Below are 22,648 nucleotides of genomic sequence, written 5' to 3' on the forward strand. Positions count from 1 at the left end.
TTAAATTTTGAATCTTATGGGGATGATGTTTGTTCCTGGCTCTTATGGCTGTGTTCAGACAAAAGTCACTGTGACTTGTAAGGAAAAGACTTCTCCACAAAATATGAAGAAGATTTAATCCCGCCTTAGTCGGATCCTTCTTCCTGTCAGCTTCTCTTTCACTGACCAAGAATCAGGCACACCGAAAAAATGAATTATGACTAAGTCTATACCTAATAAGCAAACACAAAACATTTTTAAGAGCTAAAGATTAAATCAAACTAATGACAGAGAATTCCAGTAGGCTGGAACCCAGCTGAAGACTTAATTAATATGCTGCTAATGTAAGTATATCCTTGGAATCCAGCCGAAGACTTAATAATGCTTTTAATATAATTATATCCTGTTAACATTACATAAACTAAAAGCAAATGCCTCCTATGAAATAATTCTCCAAGAATGGGAAAATCTTAAATCTAGAATAATGTTAAAATCACATTATTGAACCAAAATCTTAACCTCTATTTTTCTGGTAAAAAAATATTTTTAAAAGCTTAAAGATATCAAACTGTTGCCTTCAAATTCTTGCACCTCAGGTTTGGCCTGGAGCTGATAAGAAATTGATCCCTGTATCCTAATGCCCTAGATTTAAATAAAGTAGTGTGATTTAAAGAATTATTAGATGAACAAGGAGAATTAAAATCAAACCAAGAATTGAAGGTACAAGGAATAAAGATAAACTGGTGGCCATATCTACAAATCCAAACAAGGTATAAGAAAGATATAGAGGAATATGGAATTTACAAAGATCAACAGGAATTAAATAAAATATTACAGGGGACAGAGGAAAAAATGATTACTAAAATGTATAACTATCTCTTAAGAGTCCGATAATTTGGGAAAACCTTTGTTACAGCATTAATTTGGAAGATTGGGAAAAAATATGGGAAATAAATTACAAATTAACATTATCAGCAGCTTTATAAAGAAAACTTATATAAAATGTTCTATCGCTGGCACTTACCTCCAGCAAGGTTGGCTAAAAGATTCCCTAAACAGATCGGCAAACTGTTGGAAGTGTGATCATGAACAGGGAACTTTTTTCCATATGTGGTGGACCTGCCCTAAAGCTAAGAATTATTGGCTCAAAATTAAGAATTGGCTTGAAGAAATTATAAAACAGAAAATTGAATTAAAACCACAGATATTTGTATTGGGTATATTAAGAGATAAAATTAGCAAAAAATTTCAATATATTGCACTCCTTATAATAACTGCAGCAAGAATTGCCTATGCCCAGAATTGGAACTGTGATAATAATCCTTCCAACACCTTGATAATAAAAAAGGTTTTAGAATGTACAGAGGTCGATAGGCTATTGATGGAAATGAAAGAGAGAGAAGAAACAGAGTAGCATGAGATCTGGAACGTATGGTATAACTGCTTAGAAGGTAGACATAAAGTAGATAAATGAAAGAAAGGTAGGCGTTATGGTAAGATGACTATCTAAATAATTATATAAGTACATGAATATATGCCTTAAATTGAATGCAGAAATAACCGTAACAATACTTAGTAACAACCTACATATTTAGGAATATGTCAGCGTGAGTGAAAGCCATTATGAACACGCTGTAATAAGTGGAAATATGTTTTTAATTGTGAAAATATATTAAATAAAGCTTTATTTTTAATAAAAGAAATGGATCCCTGAATTGAAGAGATTTGTACCTTTGCAAAAGGGCTTCTTTGCAAAAAATATGAATATATTTTCTTCCTGAAAATATGAATCACTAAACTATTCAGGCAAAGCATAAAGCCTTTTTATTAAGTGGTGGGGTAGAGGCAAGTCATTTTATAGGGTAAAGAAACAAAGGATAAATACATTCAGTATATGTAATAGATCGGTAAGCAAATGATCAAACAATTAAATCAATGTTGATTGTCTGAACAATAGAAAACATTGATTCAAGATAACATTCCACAAGTGACAAATGTATGAGTTACATACATGTTTTTCCCAGCTGGGTTTGTATCTTTCTTGAAAGTTGCAAGTGTATTCAAGCATTTTCAGAATACACTTTCTACTGTGTTTGCTGAAAAGGCCAGTTCTCGCATGCCAAAAAAAGTGACCTTGGCTAGAAGAAAAACATGTTTTCTTAGAAATAAGAGCAGAGACCTGAACTACCATCTTAAAAGGGCTAAATGTCACCTTTTAAAGATATTACTAATGAAGCCTAAAACTCAAGGAAACAAAAAACTAAGTGTGAGAATGATGGGAATCTGGGGCAGAGCTTGACTTAAAACTCAGAAATGCCCATTTTTTTAAATACGACAAAATAGATCCACGGTTTTAAATGCAACACCACCACCCTTCCTACAGTATCTCCAGATGTGTCTCACTCCTTGATGTGTTAATATAGAAAGTTAATCGGTTGAGAAACAACTTATAGAACTAAAATTTTGCATTCCTCGTGCTTCCTTTTTGGAAAAGATTTCCAAGCCTATTTTAAAGATGACTATAGCAACTCCGTCTGTCTGTCTGCCTCCTTAGTAAATTCTAGAAGAATCTATGCACGGTGATGTGTAGACTATATGCAATGAACACTTTCCCATTTTACATTTTTTGGTGTGTGTGTGTGTGAGAGAGAGAGAGAGAATGATTTAAAAATCATTTGGAAAATATGGACTTGGGAGAGAACTTTATAAAATGGGTAGGATGAATTTATATTTCACAGAAAAGCAGACATTATAGTTAATGGACATCTAGCAAAGCCTTGTGAGATACAGTAAGGAAAACGAGAGGGGTGCACACAGTTTCCTTTCCTTTATTTTGGTTCTTCAAAAATTGATTTAGAGATATAAGAACAAGGTTAGAGAATTCTGGGAGTACGGATCAAAAGAGAAACTTTGAATTTTGTCAAGGGGGAAGCAAAACAAAACCAAGACAAGAACTGACTTGTTAGAAAGATTTAAAGTAGATGAAAGAGTTATGATTCTGAACACTGTAGGAATGTCTTTGTCATAGAATTGTGTACAAATGAACAATGTGTAATTGCTAAAACGCACAAACCTTTATCAAAACTGGACGCAGAACAAACGAAAATGAAACAAAATGAAATTAAAGCACGACAAAGTGGGCTATAATAATACAAATGGAACAATGGGAAATGTGTGCTGTATTGTTGGTATACTGTATGTCACCAGAGAAATTTTCTAGAATATATGAAGTCGCTTCAAATTTGTATAACAAGATGGAGCACTTTGTCTTGCTTGGTGGATGTGTAAAAAAAGCTAGAAAATTTTGGATTCAAGTATGTACACAATTCAGAGGATTTTAAAGATTAATATATAGTTGAGAATCAAGGTCTTTCTTTTGGAACTGATGAACAAACAGTTGGAACTTTGTTAGGAAACCTCTTATGGACTTCTTTGCGTAAAACAGGAAAAAAAATGAACTTACAATTTATGGTATTGATAATTAAACAGGATAAATTATAGAAACAAGAGAGACACGTTCTAACTTTAGAGAAAGAGATACATTTATAATTGTATTTATAACTGCTGTAAAGGAGATGGGAAATCACTGTTTTGTATCTTTTTTCTTTCTTTTCTTCTTTTACTTTGTTTCCTTTCTTGTACTTTCAGCTTTCTTTTTTTATTCCTTTCTTTTTTTTTTTAACTTTACATTGGTTTGTATTAGTGTTTATCTTCCTTTTTAAAACTTTTAATAAAATGATGTGTAACCGTTTCCCAAACATTTGTTACTTGGGCAGCTATAAGCATTCCAAAATATTCCATTTCTTAGATAGGTTTCTTTGAAGGGGTGGGGGAAAAAAACAAAAACCCAGGGCATTTAGTCTTTTCTTAGAAAAGCTGAAAATCCGCACATCTCGGAGTTTAGAGAACCGAACAAATCCTTTTGATCTTTATTTTATTTTTAATTTGTCAAGCGATTATAAGGTAACAGGTTAAAGCTTAAACCAAGATAATTATCAGATCTCATCTATTCAAGTATTATCATGACCTCGGATTCTTTTGTGGTCAACTTTGTCTTCCAAGTCTTTTGCAATCATTCTCTGGAAACCACTCATGGGGCAGATGAGAAGCAATTCAAACAAAGAACCCATCACATGTCTTTCGGTTACTAGAGGACATAAGAGTTGGAGCAATCAGACAGCCGGTTGCCGTAATTCCCTGCCTTGTTTGCTGGTTAGGGTTTAGCAGAGAGGTCCCCACTGCCTGAAGATCCCACATTTAACCTAGAATAACATCTGGCGTTCAAGGCGTCCTCTTTCTCTTATTCTTAAATGCAAAGCAAGGATTAAAACAATGTCCAAATTCAACAACCTGGGTCATAGATAATAACATTCAGGCACAGTGCAGCTCCATTGTTTGCTTTTAGCTCAGACTGACAAGTGACTCACTTAGGGCTTCTGCATGAATGAACCCAGTGTCCAGTGGCATGGAATGAAAGCAGAGGATGGCAGGGAAAAGGATCTGCCCAGCGCAAATGCCCACTGCGGCCAAGTTTCCCCCCATTATTTGCAACAAGGACACCGCTAAGAAACAGCCCCTTTGTTCACGGAGCTATGGAATGATTGGGACCTAACCGGAATGATTATATTTTTGTTTTTATTTTTTAAATATTTTTTTTTAATTTACATATTGTAAGCAGTAAATGCAATTATGATGAGTAGGCTAGACAGGCGTCAAGCAGACTTTACAGTTGTTATTTCTGCGGCTCTTCGTGTTTAAAAAAACATAAACCGAACTCGGATTGAATTGTTTTGTGGCGGAATAGATTTGATAAGTTGGGGGTTTATTGAGGATGCATTAAATATTAAGGTGCAACATCCATTTGATTGAGGGTGTTGCAATTCTACCATCATTTGTGGTGTCAGCCTTCAAGATCTTCCTCCTTTCCTTTGCTTCTTTCTGGCTGCCATGAGTAACAGGGGTGGTGGTGGAAAGTGTTGAAAGAGTTAATAACTGATATTGTATAAACTGGGGAGGGTTTCTCATTCCTGCTTAGCTTTCTCTTCTCTGTGCAACTGCAACCCTTTATCTGAGTAAGCCAAGGTCATCTAATCATCACCACCTGGAGATGTCCGCGTGATGTATTTCACAACTTTTAATTGGAAGAACCGTTTGGGCTGTTGGGGGTGGGAACATTTCACTCCCTTGATATATGTGATGTGCGTGCCTAGTTACCCAAATTCAGAATTTTCTTGTGGCTACCACTTGACTTCCAGTAAAAGACATCTTTTCTCTAATTACAAGAGTCTAAGTATTTCTTTCCTGGATTTTGAACGGAGCACCAGCTGACAGGTGGATCGATGATAATACGGCTAAACTATACTCTGCGTGAGATGGGTGGTTTCTAAATTAAAATACAAATACAAAGAAATGCAATGGTTTGTATAGTGCTTAGGATTATTCAACAGATTTGCACAACTTATGAATTCTGGAATGAATTCAGGGTAGGTGAATTCTCACCCATTTTAAAATTCTTGGAAACTCTTTGCCAAGATGGCATCACTGGGGCAGCCTCACCAAAGAGCTCCGATGACGTAACCTCAAAGTTAGGAGATAGCGTGTTCTGTAAACAACCGGCCTGCCTCCGGCTGGAGTGATTCTCACAATCAGGCCATCGGTCCAAGAATGATCTGACTGTACAGGAGTTTCTGATCAAAGAGCAGGTCAAGACGACATCAAAACCAGTTGGTTGCCCCCTCCCATTCAGCCATGGTGGTGGATATTTCTAAATGTGGTTTAGGTTTATCTGCCTCGCTCCAGGCCAATTAAAATCTACAAATTCACACACATCCAGCTTATACCTCGAGAATTTAGAATGGAATAGAATTAGGAGCTGGAAGAAACCTTTGAGGTCCTCTAATCCAGCTCGCTGCTCAAGCAGGAGAATTTATTTATTTATTAAATGTACATGCTGCCCATCTCACTGTCGGAGAGATCTGGGTCACAGACAGTCTTAAAGTCCACAAGTTGCCGGATTTGGAGATCCCCGGCCTCAAATATGCAATTGATTTGTTATCTTGACAATTCTGTGTTGAAGTCAGTCCCAAACTGACCTCAGGAAACAGAATCCAGCAGTTAAGATTTCTGATTCAATGTCAACTGAAACTGAGACATCTTAGCGCGGATGGTTACCTAGTTGGGTAATGAAATGGCTGCAAGACAACAACCCAGCTCATGGAGCACCAAGGACCCCATCACCAAGATATACAAGTCACTACAGAAATTACATAAATCATTCCACATATTATGGTGTGGCGGGGCGAAGCCACTTGTTTATCAACCTTTAATCAATCCATTAGAAGAAAGCTGGAAGGGACCCTGGAGGCCTTTTAGTCCAACCCCTGATCAAGGAGGAGACCCTATACCATTTCAGACAAATGACTGTCTAGTCTCTTCCTAAAAGCCTCCAGTGATGGAACATCCACAACTTCTGAAGGCAAGCCCTTCCACGGGTTGATTGTTCTCATTGTTAAGAAGTTTCTCCTCAATTCCAAGCTGCCTCTCTCCTTGATTAGTTTCCATCCCTTGTTTCTTGTGGTGTTTTGGAAAATAAATTGACCCCCTCTGCTGCTGCCCCTGAAATACTGGAACGCTGCTACCATGTTCCCCCTAGTCCTTCTTTTCTCTAGACTGGCCAAACCCAAATCCTGCAACCGTTCTTCGTATGTTTTGGTCTCCAGGCCTTCAATTGTCTTAGTTAACTTCTGTTCCCAGAATTCTGGATGCTGTGCTCCAAAAAGCACAACTGCATTTGCATGCGTGCACAAATAAATAAGATCATTTAGTAACTTTTTTCACTTAGACTCATGGACCGAGAGCCTCCCAGGTGGGCTTCTCAATTGCCGGCAGTTGTTTTATATAATTATAAATAGTTAAGAACCTGCATTTAAGAAAGTGCAAGCAACTTGTTCCCTGTAATTTCTACACCTGTCTGTGCATACGATGAACTTCCTGGGAAAATCAGCATTGTCAACAAATCAGGCCACTGTTGCAATTCTACTCAAAAACGGGGGGCCCTTTAACCCTGCTAGCAGCCTCCTTACCTGTCCAGGAAGATGTCTGGTAGCGGTGGGTAGGTCTGCATATCGGGCACGCGCTCGTGCACAATGACCATGACAAAGGAGGTGAAGCCAAACACAATGAAGACATATATGCAGCTCAGGGCCGTCTTCCAATATTCGGGGTTCAGCTGCCGCGGGGTGTGCTTGCCCTTCCCGTTGGTGTACTGATACTGCTCGGCGCTCAGCTCCGACACCGGTTCACAGTCATCGCAGTCCCGCGGCTGCTGCGCCTCGCCATTGCAAAACCACTCCCTGCCTTGGACGCAGCCGATGACAGGGGACAAGGAGCCGATGGGGCTCTCGCTGCTGAAGCCCAGCTCCTCCAAAATGTCCACGTGATGCTTCTGCAGCTTCCGGATGGACAGCATCAGCCGCTTGATGTCCCCCAAAACCTTGATCTCCAAAGGAGGGGACCGCAAGTCATATTCCGTCAGGGTCAGGAGCGTTATCCCGTCCAGACGGTGCTTGTCACACAGAACGTCCACATACTCGCAAAAGCCTTCTTGCTTCAGCCACTTGGCCACGTGTCTGGTTGACCAACTCTGAATGCAAAGGGAGCCGTTGCCTTCCATTTTCTCTTCCTGCTAAAACAATAATAATAACAGAGCAACGTGAAAAATATGATAAGAAGAACACGCATTAGGTAATCCAGTGGTCCCCAAACCCCAGTCTGTGGACCGATCACTGGGCCACAGCATGCCAGCAAACAAGCAAAGCTCCATCTGTGGGATGCAGGCAGCACACAAAACCATGCCTCCTCTGGTCCACGGAAAAACCTCTCTCCGCGGAACCGGTCCCCAAAAGGTTGGGGGGTCGCTCAGGTAGCCAATTTTAATTTTTGTAGACATGTTTAAATACACCTAGAATGTCTAAAATATCACGTTTCTATAAAAATCACAAATCTGTTCCTCTTTCGTCAACTTCCTAATCATTTCTACTTAAAGAAGCCAACCTAGATCATCGTTTTCAAATTGAGTTTGGGACTGACTTCAGCACAAAACTGTCAAGCCACGTTGGCTGAGAAATTCTGGGAGTTGAAGTCCATGAGTCTTTAAGGTTTCCAAGTCTGGAGACCCCCTGTTCTAGGCACTGCCCATGAAACGTCACTAGATAGCCGGATCAGCATCCCCCATTACACCAAAACAAAGCAGTAAACCCTAATATTTTATTGTATTGTATTGATTAGCCCTTGGGCCATATCAAAGTGCAGAGCTCCAGAAGCAAATTATTACTGACGCTCGATAAAAGCAATTTAACGCAAGTTTACATTTAAAGCAAAACAAAGCAGCAAACACTAAGATTTGAATGCCTCCACCAATTTGCAGCCAAAAGAATGATAAACAAGAAAATGGAGACACACCAAAGAGTGATTCTCCTCCAGACTTCTTCATAAATAGCGTGCCGGAATGTTAATTCACCAACTGTCCTTCATTCCCAGAAAATTCGATTAAAAACTTCAGTAAGAATGGCACCACAAGAGATACAGCCAGAAAGGGAGGGAATAAATATTGGAACAATATGCAACACGTAATAAGGGCAGCAATATTGCTAATTCAGCATCCAAAGGTCATTAGTGGCCCTCTATCCTTGGAGAAAGTCCATAGTAGATATCAAAAAACGGAGGGGTGGTAGGATCAAGAGAGAAAGAGAAGGAGGACGTTTCGTGGATTTTTTCCAGAGGAGATTAAAAACAAAAACCAAACAGCAGCGTAGTTCTTTCATTTTATGTTCCTCTTTTCTGTACGAACAACCTACTTCAGGTAAATTATTAAGTGCTCCAAAGAAGAAACAAAACGTTTGTAATTTTTCTGCAGGAAAACGCAGAGGGCTTTTGAACAGCATTAATAATCCTATAAGACAGGTAAGGCAGTTCGATTTCTTGGTTTTATCCAGGCTATTAATAGGCTAGTGAGCAGATCCCTTGGAATCCTAGCTTCCTGGGATCAAGCAAGCATGATGATCTATTCAATCCACCCCTCTCCCTTCCTCTCCTTTTGCTCAGGAGAACCTTGGGTCACAGCCGAGCACAAAAAAAATACCCCTTGATCCCTGCCTGACTTCATTCATGTTAATTTAATTAAAGCATGAGAAAAGGGAGGCCATCGTGCCACAAGGCAAATCACTGGTCTCAACTCTTTAAAGCTCCTGTATCTTTCAGTGGGATCCCTTAATGTCAGGTTGCCTTAAGGCAGTGGTGGCTGACCTTTTTCGGCTCCCGTGCCGAAAATTGCATGAGCGCTCGTGTGCAAGCACCCAGAAGGCAACGTGCACTGGGGCCCCCATGCCCTCTGTACGCAACTCCCCCGGCGCACCCCTATGCATGTGTTCAAGTCTTCCACCTCCCCGTGCGTGCGCACCAGATACCCAACAATCAGATGTTGGGCAGGTGGCACGCGCACATGCGCAGTGGGGCTTTTCCAGGAGACCTCTCATGTGCCTCCATCATGGCCTTAAGGAGTTACAAATATGTGCTAATTTCACTCCTCCGTTCGAACCGAATCCTAAGCACTGCACAGCCCTACAACTGGGCCAGGATTATCCTTTTATTCAAATGTGCTCACTAAATACTGTACAGCTAGTCCTCGGCTTATGAGCCCAGTTGAGTCCAAAATTTCTGCTACTAAGCAAGACAGTTGGGTTCTGCTCCGTTTTACCATCTTTTTTGGGTGGAGTGGGGTGGGCTGGCTGTTAAGTGAATGTTGCATCTGTTAAGTTAGTTACATGGCTGTTAAGTGAATCTGGCTTCCCCACATTGACTGCTTGTCAGAAGTCAATCAGGGCCTCCCCTCCCCCGCAGATTTCCCAGGGAAATCACATGACTGTCCCCCTGGGAAACACTGCAACGGTCATAAATATGAGTCAGTTGCAATGGTCGTTAAGTGCAAAAAACAGTCCTAAGTCAATTCTTTCAGTGTCGTCATAACTTCGAACAGTCACTAAATGGTTCTAAGTTGAGGATTACCTGTACAGGAGAACAAATAAGCTTGATAGTCTCCCATTTCAAAACAGACATTTCCTCCCATGACTCAGGAAGGTTCTGCCCTTAAAAAAATATAACACTGAAACAGAGGGGAAAAATAAAGAGAAATTGAAATACAGGCAGTCCTTGACTTACAACTGCAATTGAGCCCAGAATTGATATTGCTAAATAAGACATCTGTTAAGTGAGTTTTGCCCCATTGTACCACTTTGCTTGCCGCCTTTCTTAAGGGAATCGCTGCCGTTGTTAAGTGAGTAGCACCACTGTTAAGCGAATCTGGCTTCCGCATTGACCCCCTGGTCGCAAAAGGTATGACAACCATCGTAAATGTGAAGCAGTTATCAAGCATTTGTATGTAAATAACATGAAAAATGGTCCCAAGTCACTTTATTTTAGTGGCCGTGGTAACTTTGAACCATCACTGAATGAACTGTTGTTAAGTCGAGGACTAGTTGTACTCACAAATGCAAAAGGCTTGCCCTTTTTAAAAGCATGACTGGGTTCTCCTTTCTCTGCAATGTGAATTTTTCACGTATTCAGAATAGAATAGAATAGAATAGAATACAATACAATACAATACAATACAATACAATATAGAATAAGAATAAGAATAGAATAGAACAGATCAGATATTGGAATGAAGAATAGAGTAGAGTAGAGTAGAGTAGAGCAGAGTAGAATAGAATAGAATAGAATAGGATTAGGATTAGGATATTGGAATGAAGAATAGAATAGAATAGAATAGAACAGAACAGAACAGAATAGATATTGGAATGAAGAATAGAGTAGAGTAGAATAGAATAATTAGATATTGGAATGAAGAGTAGAGTAGAGTAGAGTAGAGTAGAGTAGGATAGGATATTGGAATGAAGAGTGGAGTAGAGTAGAGTAGGGTAGAGTAGAGTAGAACAGAACAGAACACTTTATTGGCCAGGTGTGATTGAACACACAAGGAATTTGTCTTGGTGTAAATGCTCTCAGTGTACATAAAAGAAAAGATACATTCATCAAGAGTTGAGAATCATCAGGTACAACACATAATAATAGTCATAGGGTGCAATAAGCAATCAAATCCTACTAGGAAACAGTCAATATAGATCGTAAGGATACAAGTGACAAAGTTACTTTCATAAAGTCACAAGTGGGGGGGATGGGCGATAAGGAGAACGTATAGAACAAATGTATAGCATTTCTAAGAATGCCTTGAACGGCAATAAAATCATCCCTTCTCAACATGATAGGACTGAAAACATGCTTAGTGCCCGTCTGGTGCCCGTCATCATTGACAGCAATTAAAATTGTACCGAGTACACCAGGAAATCTTCAACCTTGACAGCTTTAAGACTTGTGGACTTCAACTTCCAGAATTCCTCCTCCTCTCATCTTAGCTCAGGAATTCTGGGAGTTGAAAGTCCACAAGTCTTAAATTTGCTACGTCTGAAGACCCTTGGGAGTACACAATAAGAAGCAGGCCTCCCAGGAAAAGTTCTAAATTTGCTTTTATCACACAGCCCAAATGTTGGCTCCCATAATGATAGGAGTTGGTTCCTTATTTAAATTGTATGTAGTTTTTTTTTTTTTTCTGAAGCTTTTCTAGCTGGGAGGTTTTGGTTTTATTTTTTTTTCCCGTATGACGATTACCGTATGAGTCAGGGAACACAACTCTTCCTCAGCAACTTCAGCTGATGTTTTTTTTAAAAAAATAAAATGCTTACCAGTTCAACCCACAAGGAAGTTTCCTTCCCCAAAACTCCCTAGAATTTGTGCCACTCTTGCTATCCTGTTTAACAACTGGCACGTAGATCAAGTTCTGCAACCAGAAATCTGTGAGACAATAGCAAAGGGCTGGTGAGTCACTCATTCGTGTATGGGGTAGCAGATATAAAAGACAGAGCGAGAAAGATAATGGCACAGGAGTCATCTCACCAGCCTTGGAGAGGTTCATAAAGGATATAAATCCATCAAAGGGATAACACTACGTTGTATTTCTGTGTTAAGCCATAATATGGTTGGGTTGGCTTTGATTGGTCGTGATGCAAGCCAGGTTCTTAAAGATAGGTTTGCACATTCAAACTGAGTAAAAAAAATAATCAAACCAACCAACCCCATTATATTCTCTGTGTAATTGTCTTAAATGTAAATATAATCTCAGGGCCATCTTGAATTTTAATAATGCGTTCTATGCTGTTTCCCTGGCAGCTTTGCAAAATTGCTTTTTGTTCTCTTCCCCAAGTGAGCCCCCCCCCCCTCTCTATACATATATATATAATACAATCCAGATAATTTAGAGAGGATATTGTGCACAAACTTGCCCAAGAATTGGCAACTTGGAGAATGGCTTAAGAATACAGCTGGAAGTAATGGAATTGCACTGGGTAGTGGAGACATTTCATCAAAACGAAGGAGAAGATCAACTGGCTTGCAACAACAGTCTTTCTTGCAATAAGGAGATCCAGCAGGAAATAGGGCTTCAGGAAGGGAAGCCATCCCTGATGTTGGCATTACATTAGCAGTAAGAAGTCTTGCGTGGGTAGAAAAGGTGGGCCAGGATTGACACTGAATTCAGATTGGACAGAGGTGAAGTTATGGAAGGCTGAATAAGAGTTTCTTCCTCTTTAAAATGGGCTCCTGATGGCTGAGACTTCTACTGAAACCTCAGGAGAAGTCATAGACAACCGCCCTAGTTCCTTTGCAGCTACTCATAATAAAAAATCTCTCTCTCTCTCTCTCTCTCTCTCATAAATAAATAAATAAAAGCAAAATGCCACTCACACATCATCACAAAATCTCCAGAACCGTAAAGCCTACAAACTTGAAATTTGGCACGCATGTTCCTCTTGGCTTCCAGGGGCTCACTAAGAAAGGATTTTTCGAAATGACCATCAGAGCATTAATATTTCCTATATTATTATTATTAACATGCTCTGATGCTAAGGAGTTCTACTCCCGCTCCCCACCTGAAAAGAAATCTCTTCCAAATGCAAAACACAAGCAGAGGAGTTTCACTTTCAGTTTCACTTTCACTGCATCACCAAGCAGGCTCCTTGCTGTCTCCTTCCTTGCTCACAGAGCAAATACTGCTTCAGTTTCCAAACAGCCCTGAACTCTCTCACACACTGACAGGACGCTAGCCAGATGTATACCAATGGATGCTGGTAGACAGAGGCAGATTTTTTCTTCCTTATTTTCCTCCTCAAAAACTAAACCCGACTACATAGTTTCGTAGCGAAGTACGGGTATCGAGCTAATTAGGAAATATGTCCCAACGGCAATCCACATGGTGTGTCTTTCTCTGTAATCAACGCTCAGTAAAGTCAAGGAAATATCATCAAAGGACAGAGTTTTTCCCAAGGCCAATGAAATAACTTCTCCCCGTTTCCTCCCCGCCCTCAAAAAGCCACTTTTGGAAAGAAAGGTAAGAAAAGACTTCAGAAATGCCAAAGCATCAAAGCCAGCTTTTCTCAGGGCTGCAAAAAGCTGGACTTTCCTGTCGTGCTATCCTAGTCCTCTTGAAGGAAATGCCTTCAAGCAAGACATGAAAAATAAAGAGGCACATTATACTCCTATTTTAGAAGTTCTGTCCCGTCAAGTGGGGTAGTTCAACCTTTTGCGTCCTTCGAGGGAGAGGGAAAATAAATATGGACCCATCTGAGGTGAGAGATCCAATAAGAGGGATACAGATGCATACATACATGTTTATATTTACAAAGTCCTCAACTTACAAACCACCTGAAAAAAAGAGGTTTTAACAACCTGGATTCAAAACGCTGGTGATTGGGCTTTCCGCACAGTCCCGTGACAGAACTTTGGGTGCTCAGCAACATGGCTGCCTTACCACACCTGAAACGCCGCCTCCAGTTTTCCTCACCACATCACAAAAGGGGAGCGGGAGGCTTTGGTAAAAGTGCAGAGAAGAGCAACTAGGATGATTAAAGGCCAGGAGACCCAAAAACTTATGAAGAATGGTTGAAGGAGCCAGGTAGGGCCAGTCTAGAAAAAAAGAAGGACCACGGGGGGACATTGATAGCAGAATTCAAGTATTGGGGGGGGCTGACACAAAGAAGAGGGGGGTCAGCTTCTTTTGCAAAGCACCAGAAGGCAAGGCAAGAAGCAATGGATGTTTGCTTGTCAAAAGGTTATAAACAGGGATCACGTGATTGTAGGGCCGTGGCAAACCATCATAAATAGAGTCAGTGGGCAAGCGTCTGAATTTGGATCACGTAGCTGTAGAGATGTTGCAACGGTTGTGTGGGAAAATGGTCTCAAGTCGCTTTTTTCAGTGCCGTTGAAACTTTGAACGGTCGCTAAACAGAGCTATTGTTAAGTTGAGGACTAGCTGTGCTTTTTGCACACAGTTCAACAAGGAGAGCAAAGTGACTTCCGGTTTGGGTCTCTTCAGTGACAGACCGAAATCCGTGATCGTGCGCGGTTTCCATCTGTGCTCGCCGCTGGAGCGCCCCGATCCTTTGGATTCGGGGCTGAAGCCACCCTGTAGAGGTGGTGAAGAGTGGGGAGATTACTAGCCAAATGGAGGGGAGCCGCATCTCCTTTCCTTGGCTGGTCTAAACTCCCTTCCCCGAAGGCGGTTGCAGCGGTGGTCAGAAATGGCCACCTCAAAGAAGAACCCGACTGGATAAGATTGTGCAGGAGGAAGACAAAGAGGAAAGCAGGACAGACCAGGCTAAACAACAGAGAACATCTAAGCAAGGTACCCTGAATCTAAAAGTACCTCGAGGGATACTTCTGAAAGAAGATCTTTAAGCGGCGAAGGAGAGGGAAAAGGAGGTTAAAAACCCCCTTTTTAACCTTTATATTGACAATTACAAATGGTACGGAAAGACTATGTTGACACTAATAGGCAACCTTAAGCTGAAATCTAAGTGTCAAAAGGAGAATAAAGATTTTTTCTTAGCCATTTTAAAGCCCTAAAAAGCAGAAGAGTGGAGGCAAAAGGGTGGGACTTGGAATAATGGAAAAATGGAGTGCCACCTGGAAAAATAAAGAGGATTAACAGTGAAACTTTGAAAAGATTCCCAAGGATACATTGTAACTGAAATCTTATTAAAAGAAACAGTAACCCACGGAAAGGAAAAGTAAAGGAAAGAAACCAAGAAGGAACAGTCTGGGATCATTTGGTGATTTAAAAAAAAAAGTTTTTGGCATTGTTTTTTTTTTCTTTTTCTGTTTTTACTTAAAGTCAATCAGGTGGTTGTTCAAAAGTGTTTAAAATTCCATCACTCCTGGAAGAATTGAAGACGAGTCTTAAAAAACAGGAAGAAGATGCAGAAAGGGGAGGAAGATCCTTTGGCTTCGTATCTGACTTTTTTGAAATGGAAATCCTGAACTACGAAAAGCAAAAGGAAAAGCTTCAAGAGCAAGAAGAAGGGCGGGACAAAGAAGAAGCCATTTTCAATGATCAAATAATGCAAAGTGTGGTAATAAGGGGAAAAAGGGGGAAAGGAGTTAAAAGTTTGAGATCAAAGGGAACAGCCAAAAAGAAAAATAGTCTGAAAAAGAAGTATAACAGCAAGGACAAGCAGAAAAGAAAACTACAGAAGGGAAAATTAGAGAGAGAAGGGTATAAAAAAAGGGATGAAAAAAGGGGGGAAAGATAGAAAGAGAAAGAACTTATAAGGGATAAAAACAGGAAATAAAGAAAAGGGGGAAACATACTAGGATTAAAGGTATTTGCTCAGCTAGAAAACACAGAGACAATGGTTAAATTTAGTTAAAAGTGAGGATTCTGCAAAGGTACAAAAGATAGTGTTGTGACAGTAGAATACTGTAATGAGTTAGAAATGAAATAAGTAAATAATCTATGAGATAAAACTGTATTGTTATGTAATGGTATGTTTATTTATAATTTATGCAATAATAAAGATGAGAGGGAAACATTGCAATTGTTTCTAAAGATTGATAAAATATTGAAAAGAAATGTGAAAGATTCATAAGGAAATTTATACCAGTTATTAGAATGAATTTGAATAATTATTTTGCTTATTAATAGTAAATAATTTATAAGATAAAACTGTATGACTATCCAATGGTATGCTTATTAACAGTTAAGTAATAATGAAGAAGAGAGGGAAACATTTCAATTGTTCTCAGATTGATATTGAAAAGAAACGTGAAAGATTTACAAGGCTCATACCAATACTAGAATGAATTTGAATAACTATTTTGTTTACTAATGTGTGTGTGTGTGTGTGTGTGTGTGTGTGTGCATGTATGTGTATGCCGAAACGTTGCTACAACTTTAAAAGCACAACTATAATGACGTGGGAAAATACCCGAACAAAGCTGAATAACATGCATGTAAGTACCCGCGAAAACTTAAGAAAACATATAGATAGATAAGATAGATAGATAGATAGATAGATATAGATATAGATATAATTATAATTGTTTTTGCTATGTTTTTAGAATTTTTCTTTTTACATTTTCAAGGGGAAGTACCAAGCAGAGTCTGAATCATGAGATTTATGTGATATAAAATAGATATTAGAAATTTGAATGTTATAATTTTAGAATGCACAAATTCAATGTTTAATGAGATTTCATAATAATAATAATAATATTTAAAGGTGTTGCACTTCGATTGGCAATCATAGGGGGAATTTTGCTTCTTAAGAATGTTGGAAGAGAACATATCAAATTGTAAACAAGACAAATGAAAGTATAAGTACAATGAATAAAAAGATATAGAAATTTAGGTAAAAGAAATACAATTGAATAAGAAGAAAATGAGATAACCATAAAAGAAAATTAAGAGAAGTAAAGGGAGAAATAATGAGAAGTTGGAAAAAGAGTAAAAAGATATGAAGTTGAATACATAAGATGAATATGCATATGAAATTGTGTCTGTATGGAAATGTGATAACCCGGAACCATGCTGTACTCAAATGAGATGTTTTGTTTTGTTAAAGCTCAATAAAACTTTATTTAAAAAAAAAAAGGAGAGCAGTTATTTTTTGCAGTGAAGGTTACATCATGTAATCTTATTGTTGCGCAGCATGGAATAGATGCACTCGGCTCATAGGATTAATCTTGTAATATTGATCTAAATTTAAGCTACTAAGGATTGCATTTGTCCAAGATAGGAACATAAATTAACAGTAGGCATCCCTGGATTTGATTGTGTGGATCACAACAAATTGTGGCAAGTTCTTAAAGAGATGGGAGTACCAGACCATCATATTTGTCTCTTGAGAAACCTATATGAGAGTCAAAAAGCAATTGTGAGAACTGGACACAGAATCACTGATTGGTTCAAAATTCAGAAAGGAGTTCTGCAAGGCTGTATATTGTCACCCTGCCTATTTAACTTATATGCAGAGAACCATCATGAGAAAGGTGGGGTAGATGAATCAAAAGTTGGAATTCAGATTGCCGGGAAAAATATCAACAACCTCAGATATGCAGATGATACCACTCTAATGGCAGAAAGCGAAGAGGAACTAAAAAACCTCTTGATGCGGGTGAAGAAGGAGAGTGCAAAAGTTGGCTCGAAACTCAACATTAAGCAAACTAAGGTCATGGCATTCGGCCCACTCAATTCCTGGCAAATAGATGAGGAAGAAATGGAGGGAGTGACACATTTTATTTTCCTGGGCTCCAAGATCACCACAGATGGGGACTGAAGCCAAGAAATTAAAAGGCTCTTGCTCCTGGTGAGGAAAGTTATGGCAAATCTAGATAGCATACTACAAAGCAGAGACATCCCCCTGCCAACAAAAGTGCGCATAGTCAAGGCTATGGTTTTCCCAGTTGCAATGTAGGGCTGTGAAAGTTAGACCATAAGGAAGGCTGAGCGCCAAAGAATGGAGGCCTTTGAGCTCTGGTGCTGGAGGAGACTCCTGAGAGTCCCTTGGACTGCAAGGTGATCCAACCGGTCAGTCCTAGAGGAGATCAAACCTGACTGCTCTTTGGAAGGCCAGATCCTGAAGATGAAACTCAAAGACTTTGGCCAACTCATGAGAAGGAAGGAAGGACTCCCTGGAGAAGAGCCTAAAGATTGAGGGCAATAGAAGAAGGAGGAGACGGCAGAGAATGAGGTGACTGGATGGAGTCGCAGAAGCAGTCGGCATGAGCTTAAATGGACTCCAAGGAGGATGGTAGAGGACAGGAAGGCCTGCAGGAATGTTGTCCATGGAGTTGCGATGGGTCGGACACAATTTCACAACTAGCAACAATAAAATCTCTGGATTAAGAACAAGTTCCGTTCCTAATTCTGTCTTTACCCTGAATTTGTATGCAAGTCACAACTTGTACTTACAAACGGACTGGCCGTTACTAAAAATGCTGGACAGTGTTTTCCTTCCTCAAAGCGATGAACCACTGAAGTGGCCCAATGGTTTCTGGAACCACTGAAAACAGGCTATATATTAAAAACATGTACCTTGATTGTTCCAAAAGTGCTTTTTTCCAAAAGGCAAGTGGACTTTCTTGGGTTTTTCTTTTCTTCTTTTCTGAATGGAAGAAGCTTCTTGGATGAGAAGTGAAATGTTTTCAAAGAAAGAAAGAAAAAACAAAAACCAAGAAAGTCCAGTTGCCTTTTGGAAAAAAAGCACTTTGGGACAACCGTGACCTGAATGACTGAGAATCTCCTAGATGTGCACTTTTGAGTGGTTCCTGAAAGCACTGAACAATTCCAACACTTCATCGATTCGTGGCAGGATAACATCATCTACCATTCATAGTAATAGTTGGCTGGTTCATATCTAGGCCGACAACTTAAGTTGAACATTCTTAAACTGAGGATTAGATTAGTTTGGTTTAGTTTAGTTTGGTTTAGTTTATTGTCACTGCACCTCATACAATGAAATCAAACACCATCTTCAGTGCACATCATGACCATGAAAATAAACACAAATACACATCCTTCACCCTCCACACATTGAACCGACCCCCCCCCCCGCCCCGACACTGTACCAACACTGCACTATACAGCAGAATTCAAAAGAGCTACTGCCCAGGGATAGAAGCTGTTTTTCAGCCTATTTGTCCTTGTTTTTATGATTCTGTACCATCTGCCAGATGGTAATAGTTCAAAAAAAGGCTGCCCAGGATGAGATGGATCTTTGAGAACGTTTTGAACTTTCTTAAGGCAGTGGGAGCTATAAAGCTCTTCCAAAGAGGGGAGAAGGCAACCCATGATCCTCTGGGCAATGAGGTTAACCCTCTGGAGTGCTGTCCTATCTGTCCCTGTGCAATTGGCAAACCATACACAGGTGCAGTAAGTTAAGATACTCTCTCTGGTGCAGTGATAGAAGGTCACCAGCAGTTTTTCATTCAGTTGTTTTCTGAGAAGTCTCAGGTAGTATAATCTCTGCTGGGCCCTTTTGACCCAGGTCAGATCCTCTTTTAGGGTAATACCCAGAAGCTTAAAACTAGCCACTTGTATTACCTGTATCTACAACCAAAACAGTAACGCAATGTGATTTTAATAAAGACAATATCCTCCATAGCATCGGCCCTCTACAAAGGGAAAAGATTTTAAATGTCATCCCAAAGGTGCTTTTTCAAGAGGCAACTGGACTTTCTGCTTTTTTTCTTCAGCTCAGAGCTGAAGAAGCTTCTTGGATGAGAAACGAGACATCTTCAAAAAAAAAAACAACAACCAGAAAGTCCAGTTGCCTCTTGAAAAAAGGACCTTTGGCACAACCACAAGCTGGATGCCTGACAGTCTCCACAGACAGTTTAAATAGTACCTTCACCATGAACCCTGTCTTCCAACTGTACTGTGCGGTGCCGTATGGAAATGAACAGAATTCATACAACAGTCAAAGCAAACGAACTAGTACAGATCTTATGAAGCCATACACATGCATGATAATCCTCCAAAACTATTTACTAGCAACAGGGAGCATGAATCCACAGCCTATACGCCTGAAAAGCTACCTCAAAAGCATCCCTTGATTTTGAACAGCAGAGTAAAAACAAGTATGTGGAGGACTTTCACCCATGCAACTTATAAAACCCATAGTAAGCAAGCTGCCCCTTTTCCTGTCCCCGCTGTTAACAATCTGGCAAGGAATCTGCAGCTTAGCAAACCTGGAGAACAAACTGACAAATAATTCAGAGTGAACTCAAACAGGTAATTGATTAGACAATTCCTGTAAAATATGTATTGATTTTTCAAGTAATCACAGGTTTACTGCCTGGCCAATTCAAAAACAATTATCACCACTAAATATTTATTGAGCAACATTAAGTATAGTACATCCAAGTGATATAGGATCTACAGAGCTCATTAAGCCATGGTAGAAGATACGAATCACCACACACTTTGTGTGATACTAGCAAAAACCTCAAATCAAATGATGAAGAGAGATATGAAGGCCAAGAAAAGTAAATAACCCAGAGGAAGTTAAAATAAAAGGCTTTTATCTTTCTCCAAGTGTAAAGAGAGATCTTACACACAATTGTTTTTTTCTGTAGTATTTAAAACAATATTTTCTTAGGCAATTATTCTGTAGCAAAACACTGAGATCCAAACTGAAATTCTGTGACTGAACAAGAATAGCATTAATACTGCATTTCTCTAGTCTGGATTATAAGAGAAGCCACAGTCCTGGCATGATGAGAGAATGTGTATGTTGTAAAACTTCCTTTAACAATTTCCTTTCTGAATCCACCAAAAGTTCCTAGGGGCAAATTCATTCCTCTTACTTGGTACTTGAGTCAGTCTTCTAACAACTATTTAAATACAATTAGTGTTTTGAAACCCATCGCTACAATCAAGGAACAAACTATTCTGTGAAAAAAAAAATGGTGAAATTTTCTAACCTTCCATAAACCCACAAGTCTTCTATTTATTTATTTCTTTTTTAAAAAGAGCCTTCAACTCAAAGCACATTTTAGATTTCAAAATGATAATTTTTTTTAAAAAAAAACCCCAACATATAACTTTCAAATTCTGATTTGGGTTAGAGAAACACACAGCCAAGTTACAGCAGCTTTTCACTGAAGAGAACAGGAAGGACAAGCGGAAAGCAACAACTGTTCTTTAAGGTTATCAAGTTTTCAACCTGTTGCTATACAAAAGGCCCAACAAGTTCAATCGGATTCCTTTTGTTGCATTGATAAAATAGCAACCTGTGTGGAACAATATCATCACATTTAGCCAGGTGTCTGGTTCATTTTGTCACACTCTCCCCTATGTACAGGGATACCGTTTGCACTGGTCTCACCTATGTAACAGGAACACTGTTTCATAAGCTTCCACCTTAAACGTGTGAATTGTCCATTACTTCCACAGCATCCAGATCACTTTGGATCCCTAGCTGCACATTTGCACTGATCCAGAAAAGCTGATCTCACCAGGAGTCAGTGAGTTAGTAAATGTTACCCCTTGCCTAAAAGGGCAAGCTTACAAAAAGGGCAAAACCTTAAGAATGAAAAAAAAGAGATAAGAAGATTAAAGTCTGATTTCTCTACAGCGGCATGGAAGGGAATTGGGGTCATCTCCATTTCCCAAGGAGATGGGGGAGATTATGTTTGGCTGGGGGTGTGTGGAATGGGGGGATGCCCACCTGGGCAGGTGCAAGAAAGAGGCTCACCTGGTCCCAGCTTGTTGTGTGAAAGGTGGAAAAGAGGCTCCCTGACCCATATTGCACCGTACCCTGTATAGTGTATAGTATAGTGTATAGTAGTGTATAGTGTATAGTATACTATAGTATTAGTATAGTATAGTAGTGTGCATAGTATATAGTGTATAGTGTAGTATATACCTTTGTCAGAGGTACAATGAGATTGGCTGAGCCTCCCTTCGTGCACCCCCCCCCCAATATAATACAACTCACAGTGAAGGCAGAAAATCCCTAACCCATCTCACCACCACCCCCTCCTCAGCTTCTGCCGGTGGGGCACCCCGAGGTCTCCAGATGTTCCTCCGCTTGGCTTAAGGGAGCCTCCTCTGGGCTACCTAGAGGGCATCTGGACTGAACACCCAGGGTCAACCAGACCAGACCCCCCTCCCCCTTCCACTCTGTGAAAAAAGGGACCGGGGTCGGCTTTGCTCTTTTGGGGTGGGGGAGAAAGGTGCCCCAGCAACGGCAGCCCCCGCCCTCAAAAGACACCCGGGGAGGGGCGGGTGGGGGGGAAGAGGACGAGCCGCACCCCCCACATCCCAAGGCTGAGGCCAAGCCTGGCTTCTTCTCCCCCCACCCGCACCCGCACAGCCCAAGCCCGGTTAGCGTCGCCCATCCCGGGCAGGACGCCCCCGCCCCCCCAGGTAGAGCGCCCCTGAACAAGGAGGCTCCCCGCCAGTCCCGCCCAGCCCTGCTCACCCCGCTACGCCTGGGCGGACGGAGCCCGCGCTGAGGGGCCTTTTCTCCCGCCGCGGCGAGCCCGCCCCATCCCACGCAGACGGAGCAGCGGCGGCGGCGGCGGCGGTTCCCTTCAGCCGGTGGGGGGAGGGCGGGCGAGGTGGGGGGGGGCGGGGGCGGGTGGGCGAGGCAAGCCGCTCCTCCCCGCCCCTTAGAGTGGCGGAAGGGGCGGGGGTCGGCGGAGCGGAAGGGGCGGGGTTTGTGTCTCCCGGGCCGGTGAGGCCGCGGTTGCTAAGCGACCGCGAGGCTTTCGGCCGCGG

At 40.7% G+C, this 22,648-nt stretch overlaps 1 protein-coding gene across 5 annotated transcripts in view; it reads right to left on the reverse strand.

The window, feature by feature from the left end:
* The window catches only part of SAMD8 (sterile alpha motif domain containing 8), a 36,548-nt gene extending 14,008 nt beyond the window's left edge, over positions 1–22,540 (reverse strand). For 2 of the 5 annotated variants that reach the window (XR_015743402.1, XM_087932191.1), the window contains exons 1-2: positions 22,350–22,540; positions 7,062–7,663 (exon numbers count right to left, since the gene is read on the reverse strand). Coding sequence is in view for 4 of the 5 variants with exons in the window: in XM_087932191.1 (XP_087788317.1) it covers positions 7,062–7,651 (590 nt within the window). In the remaining variant the exon portion in view is untranslated. Of the gene's footprint in view, positions 1–7,061; positions 7,664–8,439; positions 8,459–21,251; positions 21,441–22,349 lie in introns of those variants that run through there. The other 3 variants (XM_087932192.1, XM_026710979.2, XM_087932193.1) reach the window with 3 other exon arrangements.
* Positions 22,541–22,648: the final 108 nt, after the last annotated feature.

The sequence above is a fragment of the Pseudonaja textilis genome, chromosome 4 (genome assembly GCF_049901715.1).
Source record: "Pseudonaja textilis isolate UNSWEBS1 chromosome 4, rPseTex1.2, whole genome shotgun sequence".
Lineage (NCBI taxonomy): Eukaryota > Metazoa > Chordata > Lepidosauria > Squamata > Elapidae > Pseudonaja > Pseudonaja textilis.